The 9,700-nt window shown below is 36.9% G+C and overlaps 1 protein-coding gene across 7 annotated transcripts in view; it reads left to right on the forward strand.

Moving 5' to 3' along the window:
- The window catches only part of IL18R1 (interleukin 18 receptor 1), a 43,314-nt gene extending 34,640 nt beyond the window's left edge, over positions 1–8,674 (forward strand). For 3 of the 7 annotated variants that reach the window (XM_065526690.2, XM_045368696.3, XM_074010866.1), the window contains 2 exons: positions 4,120–4,278; positions 6,176–8,674. In XM_065526690.2, the coding sequence (XP_065382762.1) occupies positions 4,120–4,278; positions 6,176–6,531 (515 nt within the window). In that variant the 3' untranslated portion in view covers positions 6,532–8,674. The remainder of the gene's footprint in view (positions 1–4,119; positions 4,279–6,175) is intronic. The other 4 variants (XM_065526691.2, XM_005575164.5, XM_065526692.2 and 1 more) reach the window with 2 other exon arrangements.
- The last annotated feature ends 1,026 nt before the right edge of the window (positions 8,675–9,700 follow it).

A 9,700-nucleotide genomic window follows, 5' to 3' on the forward strand; every position in this document is an offset into this window, starting at 1 on the left:
TATTATTTCAGCCTGGCAAAGGAGGCTTACATAATGGATGTGTAAGAACCCCGAGCTGGCCAGGTGCAGTGGCTTAAGCCTGTAATCCCAGCACTTTGAGAGGCCGAGGCGGGCTGATCACAAGGTCAGGAGATTGAGACCATCCTGGCTATCTCAGTGAAACCCCATCTCTACTAAAAATACAAAAACATTAGCCAGACGTGGTGGCAGGCACCTGTAGTCCCAGCTACTCGGGAGGCTGAGGCAGGAGAATGGTGTGAACCTGGGAGGTGGAGTTTGGAGTGAGCCAAGGTGGTGCCACTGCACTCCAGCGTGGTCGACAAAGCAAGACTCTGTCTCAAAAAAAATAAAAATAAAAATAAAAATAAAAATAAAAAGAACCCCAAGCTAGAAGCCAAATGACCTGGGTTCTGATCTCCTAGATCTGCCAGTTTTTATCTGAGACTATGTCGACCTGCTGGCTCCATCCCTCAGTTTCCTTATATGTAAAGGTGACTGGAAGTCCTCAAGTTTCCAGATAATTACTAATTTAAAGGAAGTCAGTAATTCATTGCACTTGATTTTGTTTTTGCGTATGCGTGTTTGCAGGAAAAAAACCTTCACACAGTTCAAAACCCAAAATGTCTATTAAATTATACTTCAGAAGCCCCCTTCCAGCCTAGTCCTGGATCTATGATTCCCAACCCTCATTGATGGCGCATCTGATCAAATATAAATATAGATTCTTATTACACTCCTCCTTTTAAAGAGAACAAATCTTGGCTTGATATGCACACCCTTTTCAACTTTGCTCTCTTATACATTAGACACACCTGCATGTTACTTTATACAGAAGTCCCTCATTTTTTAGGGCCTCACAGTATTTTATTTGTGTAGAGCTACAACTGTTTATTTAGTCTCCTTTTGATGGACATTTGGCTTGTTTCCAATCTTTTGTTATTACAAAAATGCTGCAATGGACAGCTTTATACATTAATCGTTTCATATGTATGCAGTATGTCTGAAAGAAAAATTTTCCAAAATAGTTTCTAGAATACAAGAAGGAGACACGGCCATTATTTTGCTAGATACTGTCAATTCACCCTCCCTACTGCCTTCAGAGGATGACAGCAACTTTTTTCCCATAACCTTACCCACAACCATTTGGAGTTGTGCCAATCTGATAGGTGAAAAGTTGTATCTAAGTGACATTTTAATTTGCATTTCCCTTACTATGCAAGAGTATCAGCAACTTTTCATTTGCATAAGGCTCAGTTGTATTTCCTTTTTCAACATACCCATTCATATCTTTTGATTATTGTTCCATGAGGTGATGGCTTTATTTTGCATATTTATTTCTAGGAGCTATTTATATTTTAGGGAGTTTAGCCTATTATCTATAATATGAAATGCAAGTATTTCCAGGCTGTAATTTGTCTTTTGACTTTGCTTATAGTGGTGTGCTATGTAAAAGACTTTTTGGAAAACATACTCAAATATATCTTTTATGCTTTCTGGATTTGGGGTCATAAGTAAAACAGCCTTCCTAACCTCAAGTTATACAGAAATTATATAGTTCCTCTGAGATTTTTATAGGTTTAGTTTTTACATTTAGAACTTTAAGTTGAACAATATAAAGTTAGCAAGGTTAGTGAATTTAGCTTTGAGCCTGCCTGTGCACGTATGATTTTGCTATGGGGAGAGATGGTGCCACAACAAATGGGGAAATCTGTATTTGATATTTTCTGAATGGTCTCTGTTTGCATACACCAGTGTTTGTCTTCAAATAGACATTGACTAGCTCCTCTCTTTCTGACTTTCTGGAGCTAAGATTTCTTTTCTTCTTCTCCAGTTGTGTTTGACATGATTTTCAGGTAATTTGTTTAATTCACACTTCTTAACTGTCAATATGGCAGTGCACAGAGACATTTAGAGACATGCTCTAAATAACTTCCATTAAATTATAGTCCACGAACAAATGCAGTCCATGAAAAAGACAGAAATGGAGATATAATTATGAAAATAAAAACTTTTTTCACAATTTAATACTGCTGCAATATCTAAGAAAGTGTTCAGTATTGGTTTGTGAAGGATTGGAAATGAAACTAATCAATCAACAACGACAAAAGAAGGCAAATTTAAATTAAAACATGGTCATTCACCAAGCATAGTTTGAGGAACATTTGTTTAACTTACTCCTTGAAGTCCCAAATATCCATTTGAATTATAATTTCCTTTATAATTTTCATTTATGTTTGAACATAGAGAATAAAAAAATTACCATTAGCTTTCAAATTCCTTTTTTTGTACACTTTACTTTGTCAATTCTCAAATCCACTAAACCTTTTACTACCTGGATTTAAAATAAATTTTAATAAAATTAGCAGATTTATATTAAAAGAATTGCTTAAAATAAGGAATTTGAAAGCAATTAACATTTGAAAAGCTAATTTTTCATAGGTAAGAGCAAAGCTATATTGCATATAATATAAACCCATATTTGATGAAATTGTCTTCCCAGTTTATTGCAATCCATTACATCATAAGAAAATTATGCCTTTTAAAAAAGTGTGCTCATTTAATTGTCTTACACATTGGTGTCTGTTTTGTCACTGACACGGTAACAATCCTAGTGGAAGCACTACCTCTTACTTAACTAGTAGGTAGTTATATTTGATAGCAGTTTAAGAAAAGTATGTGGGGGACCTACTTACTGATTAACAACTGGTTTTTATTTTTACCAACATTTCATACCTTTGATATTTATGTAAGCCTGAAATTTTTACCAACATTTTTCCTCTTTCAATGCATGCAACTCTGCAAAGCAATTGCTTTAAATGAACAATAGGTTCTAACCCAAACTGCTGAACAGAATGTTGTAGGTAGAACTGAAGAAGATTTGCCAGAAGCGGAAAGTGTTGATTGGTGACCATGAGTGCTATGGAGGATGTCAGGCTGGGCTGTTGAGCATAAATGATGGCACCATAAGAGACATAGATCTAGAATGGTTTTATCCTATTCGATTTTAATAAGGGATGCAATCATATGTAGCATTTAACTCAGTAGCAAATTCATTAATCCCAATAATATACCATGCATAAATCTTACCTGTCTGCCATCAAAACAATTGTCATGGGATAAAGGTAGACCATTCCCCCACTGTTTTCCTTTTTTCTCTACAGATCTCAATTAGAATCCATTGCATTTTTTAGGACCCGACTCAAAATTTCCTCCTTTCAGAAAGCATGTCCATCAGGATCACTCTTTATTCTCTGACCAGGTTATTTTGTCTGTGAGTTTTGTTAGTTTTTTGTTGTTGTTGTTGTTGTTGTTGTTGTTATGCTATTTTTCTTCTGCTAATCTGTTGTTTGTAACTTTTTCCAAGTTGTTGCATGCATCTGCTTTGCTTTTAAAATAGATTGGATGAAGCTAGAAGAGAGAGTGGTATCATGTTTTAATTACCCAGTTAGGAGCATGGTCTTTGTTATTTAGGAGACATTTCCTCCTGAATTTGTTCTGTTAGCCATCTGAGTACTACTCCATTGTCAGAAATTAAATAGGAGCAGATGTTATCATCAGTGAAAATCATCAATAGATCAGAAGTTTTCCTTTTGACATCTATATTCTATAATATTTAAAAATATAATAGCATGTTTTCCAATAGCATATTATTTCATTTTCCTCTATTGTTTTTCCCCACATTCTGGTGTAAACTGCTCTGCTTCTCTCTTCACCTTCTTGGGGGTCTCTTTGAGCGTAGAAATTGTGATGGTGGTAGAATTAAGTGATATGAGTAAACCAGGGTGAGATTTTTTTTCCACTCCTGGAATGAGGGCACCTTTGGACTATTGGCCTTCTAAGGAACTTAAAGACTTAAGTTCCTTTAACGCCCACATCTATGGCTCATATGTCTCTCTATTCTTCTATGGTGTTAAGCAGTGGGATCTTAAAGTAGATGCTTAAAAACACATTGGCTAATGGGTTTCTTGGTTAGCATGGGAGGTTTAAATATAAACAACTTTATATGTAATTTTTCTTTTTCAATGAATCTATACTAATTACTTATGACAGTCACTTAAATTTGTACTTAAACAACATTTTATTTACACATGAATTAAAAGAGTCAATCTTACCTCCTAGATGGAAAAACATATGATGCTTTTGTGTCTTACTTAAAAGAATGCCGACCTGAAAATGGAGAGGAGCACACCTTTGCTGTGGAGATTTTGCCCAGGGTGTTGGAGAAACATTTTGGGTATAAGTTATGCATATTTGAAAGGGATGTAGTGCCTGGAGGAGGTAAGACGGAATGCCAGACAGAAAAATATTCGAGATAGTTTCTTTTTTAAAAAGGATTGAGCTAGCTCCCAGATGGCTATCCCATTTCCTTAAAAACAAATGAATAAGGTCCTTTAAGCCAGAAATAACCAGGTGAGTCAACAATTGATAGTGAGAAAACAAACTACCGAGCTTCCAATAGTCTCTTCTCTTGGGTTGTGTTCTTTGTGCTTCATGGTTCTCTGAAACGTTGGGGAAAGGGAGAGGGCATTTCCTTTTCAGAACCGGGTCCAGAGCTGGCGTTATCATGAAGCATTTATTTAGAAATGACCCACGGTAAGACTGTACCACAGTAGCAGTTCCAAATTTCACATGTGATGTGTGGACTAGTTAATCCTCACTAGTAACTCTTACTAGAAATAAACACAGGTTAATTATTACTAGAAAATGCACGATTTTTATTGTGTTGATATTGGTGATGAAATTTAAGTAGAAAATGCAAAAACTGTAAAGGAAAAAAAAATAAAAGGAAAGCAGTGATTCCCATCAGATCATAGCTATGATATTCAATGTTTTCTTTATTAACATAGGAATACAAATAGCCATAGTGCATATATTGAAGCAAATTACGGTTAAATTTTTTTTTAAATGAGTAACATTTTTAGGTTGTCTCTGAAGTCTTCCAGAACAAACATTTAAAATCTGGTGTCAAATTATTCTGGATACTGATGCTTAAAAAACAACAAATGTTTTATTATTACCATCATTAATTTATTAATCTAATATTTATTGGATACTATTCCTGTGCCAAGTTCTGAACTGGACATCAAAGATGTAGCAGTGAGAAAGAAATAGTTACATTCCCCCCCCACCATATTCCAATTTATAAAGGAAAATATTGCCAACTTACACTACTGTTTAGTAATAAACAACTTGTCAAAAAAATATGCCAGATTATCAGATGCATACATTGTGGTATTTTTGGGTAACAGTTCTTTGCATCTAAGACGGCATATTGTTACTTAGAAAGCATTTATTCTGGGCCATGTATCTATTTTACTATATTTTTGTTATTTTCTAGAGGTCTTTTTTGAAAATAGGTTTATTCTTAATTCATAAATAAAAATAATGATCAAATATTCAGTTGTAATTAGGTTTGGTTAAACCTCTATTTGAGAACAGTGAGAGATCTAGAACAAGGGTTGACAATTTACCAGCCACAGGTTCCATCACACCTGCAACGCTTATTGAAACACAGCCACACACATTGGTTTGCCTGTTACCTGAGTCTGCATTTGAGTGACAACAGAATTGAGTAGTTGTGACAAAGACAGCATGATCTGCAAAGCCTAACGTGTTTACTACCTAGCCCTTTGCAGAAAAAGTTTGCCAACCCCTGGTCTAAAATAATGGATGGTTTTGTTTTGTTGTGCCTTTTTGTCTTTTAATCTTTAAATTCTGATTTTAGCATGCTCTTTTATGCTTGAGGAGAAGCAGGATAGTATAATAGGAAAATGTATTCCACTTGGGTTCAGATTCTGAGTCTGCCACTTATTAGCTATGTGACTCTGAGCAGGTTACTTAACCACTCTGTGCTCTGGCTTCCTTGTCCGTTAAATGGCGGTGATAACAATATCTTCTCTGTAGGCTATTATGATGATTACATTAGTTAATATACAAAAAAATCATTTAAAATAAGGTATGGTACAGAATAAGTGCTAAGTAGATATTCATTATTATTGTTACCTAGAGAGTTTTTAATAAGCATATAAAATTGAGAACAAATGGTTTGTCTTAAAGAAAAACTTATTAGTGAGGTTAGGAGTTCATATAAAATAGGACTGTGCAAAATGACTTTTATCTCATGTTTCCCCTTTCAGTTATCTTAAATTAATATGGGTTATCTTGCATTTTTCAGCTGTTGTTGATGAAATCCACTCACTGATAGAGAAAAGCCGAAGACTAATCATTGTCCTAAGTAAAAGTTATATGTCTAATGAGGTCAGGTATGAACTTGAAAGTGGACTTCATGAAGCATTGGTGGAAAGAAAAATTAAAATAATCTTAATTGAATTTACACCTGTTACTGACTTCACATTCTTGCCCCAATCACTAAAGCTTTTGAAATCTCACAGAGTTCTGAAATGGAAGGCCGATAAGTCTCTTTCTTATAACTCAAGGTTCTGGAAGAATCTTCTTTACTTAATGCCTGCAAAAACAGCCAAGCCAGGTAGAGACGAATCGGAAGTCTTGCCTGTTCTTTCAGAGTCTTAATCTTCAGAAACACTGAATGGCAAATAGAACTCAAGATACTCTGGGGACTGAGCGTATGAACCTGTTCATAACAAAGGCTGTGACTCAAAATATTTAACTCTGTAAAAATCCTGTTCACAATTTGAAGATGAACTAGTCATTAGGTTGGTGGGAATAAGACTAAAAGATTGCGCTGTGGGCTGTGGTCACGTGCTCTCAGAAGACCTGGAATTCAAAAGAAATGGAGTTCTTCTTTTTCTCCCTCTTTCATAACTGGATGCAGCTGCTCTTACTCAATCCCATATTCAGCAAGTGTGAAGCCGGGCGTGATGCAAAATAACCTGTGCCCTACAAAAAGGGCGCATCTTGAAGAGTTTTAATGCCAGTACTTAATTTGAATGAGGGGATGTTAAGTTCATGAAGAGGCATTTTCTAGGCACCAGTGGGTGAGGAGTAACTGAAATGCTGCTTTCACTCCCTAACATCATGGATCGGGTTGTGCATGGGATGTGGGAGGAGGGGCTGGCAGGGCTGCCTTCAGAGCCTGCAGGGCCTCAGCCTCAGGATGTATTTAATTTATCACGGCCACAGTTGCAGCCAACGGTTCTCGAAAGCTCATGTGGATCTATTTATGGGAACTTCTTAAAAGGACCCCAGAATAGATTTTTATCTTTCACAAGACACACAAATTCTAATTTAGTTAATTATCTGGGCCTTTCACTTTTGATGGTCTGAAACATTGGTTGATTTGTGTGTGTGTGTGTGTGGAAACAAGCCTTTATTAACCTTTATTTTGAAAAACATTTTAACTGGACATAGAATTTCAGGTTGGCACATATTTTTCATTCAGTACTTTAAAAATGTTCTTCCAATGTCTCCTGGCTTACATTGATTCTGACAAAGCATCTTTAATAATTCTTATCTTCATGGAATACTATGCAGCCATAAAAAGGATGAGTTTGTGTCCTTTGTAGGGACATGGATGCAGCTGGAAACCATCATTCTTAGCAAACTATCACAAGAACAGAAAACATTGGTTGATTTTGTGTGAATGTTTGTATCAAAATGTTTGCCAGGTTGCATTAGCCATTGAATAGCAAAAAAACTGATAGTTACTTGCTTGGTTTTTAAAAATTACATATGAAAAATGCCCTTAGCATGAAGGCAGCATGGTGTGGCAGTTAAGAGATGGGTTGTGCAGCCCATCCTGAGCTCCAGTTCTGAGTTTGCTACTTACTTCTGTGGCCTCTGGAACCTCATCCAACCTCTCAGTGCCTCAGTTTCCTCATCTGTGAAATTAGAATTTATAATAATTGTACCTACCTCCCGGGGGTAACTAAGTGAATAAATATAAGTAAAGAACTTGCAGTGGTTCCTGGCACAAACTCAGCACTCTCTCAGTGTTGCCATAACTATTTTTATTATCATTAGTAATGATTACTTAGATCAATTATTTAGCGGTGGACTAATGGAAGCTACAGAGCAGGGAAGGGAAGCAGACCTAGGGAGGAAGGCAGTTTTGATTTGAGGAGGTTTGCACACATAGAGAAGCATATTGGAGAAGCTTATCCAGAGCAAAATATCTCTCTCCATTGAACATCTGCCTCTTTTGATGTTGGAAGACGCATGTCTTACTCCCTAAACAGACCCCAGCACTGGGAGCCTTCTTGATGATCTCAAAAGTAATAGCTATTCAAGAAAATCACCAAGTCACTGAAACCGGGAGTTTGGAAGGCTGATGAGAACACATGGGAGCAACATGAATGTTCTACAAAACTTTAAAGCAGAGACTGTTTCAAACAGATGTAGCAGATACTACTGAAAACCAAAGGAGAGTGAGATTGTGTAAGAATGTGATTTCATGTTTGTAGTGCTTACAATTTTGTGCACCAACTGGATGGCTAGAAAGGGTAAAATAATTTAATTAATAGCTCATATTTTATGTGTGAAAACATATTAGTGAACATATATAATCAAAATAGATTTCATTGCTATTGCATAGTCTCTGATACATAGAATGATTTTGCTTTTCTCTTTTATTATACTCGCTTTGAAATACTTGAAATAGATTTTGTATTAAATGCATTTCAAGTTAAATGTGTTAAATGTATACATTAGATGTGTGCTTTAAAATGCATAAAATACGTTGAAATACATTAATGAACCATTAGTCTAATGCCTTTATTTTTGAAATGTCATGACGTCTTTTTCACTTACTTTAAGATTCCAATTCCTCGTTCTCAATGTGGACTCCTACCTGTTTAAATAGAATATGGGCCATTCAAAAGGTACTCGTGCACCTCTCTCTTTTTAAATGTCAAATTGCCTTGCACCTACATTCTTGTTTCACACCTTCCATCCGGGAGCGAAATAATTCCCTTCTGTTTCTCACAAGCCACTCAATACTAAACACAGCGTCTTCACATGTCAGATAATTAATGGGCATATTTTTAAATTCTTGTTTAAACATCCCCAACCAGGACCAACAAATAACTTTTCAGGAATAAAACAGCTTTCTTTTCCATGGTTCAGATGCCCTTAAACTGTGAAATCTATTTCAGAGAATCAGCACAACTACCTCTCTAGGGCATGTGAAGAAGCACCTCCTACATGTCTGTCATGTCCTAGAAGGATTTACTCATTAGAGCTGTATCCTCTCAAAGCAGAGAGAAGCCTTAGGCCCCACATATTCCAAACCCAGAAACTTGAGGCATGGTAACTCCAGGGACTTGGCCACAGTCGCACACGAGCGGCCTGACCAGGTTGGCACAGGACGGCGTACGGCCTCCTCTTGGAGATGAGCATCTTGGAGGCTGCAGGCACTTTTCTGGGGCCAAAAATTTAAACTAAGCGGGCCTAGGGCAGGGGCCTGCAGAGAAGAAGCAGGCTGCCTAGGACTGGCTCCGAGGAGGAAAAGAGAGTGAGAGGGATGTTCAGGATTCCTTATAAGCCATTAAAAAATAGGCATTCAAGTTCAGTGCAGAGTGAAAGAGTACACACGATGGAGGACATCCGCCCACTGCATCCTCTGCTGAGATACAGAGAGTTGGAACCCCTGGCATCTACTAGGAGCCCGGCCTGTGTTGAGGCAAATGACAGGCCAGTTGGGTTTGCTGGGGCTCTCAGCGAGGCGCAGAAAGGAGGCAGTTGTCCAAAGAGAGGACATTAGCAAAATCAGTTCCTCGAACCA

Source organism: Macaca fascicularis, chromosome 13 (genome assembly GCF_037993035.2).
Source record: "Macaca fascicularis isolate 582-1 chromosome 13, T2T-MFA8v1.1".
Taxonomy (NCBI): domain Eukaryota; kingdom Metazoa; phylum Chordata; class Mammalia; order Primates; family Cercopithecidae; genus Macaca; species Macaca fascicularis.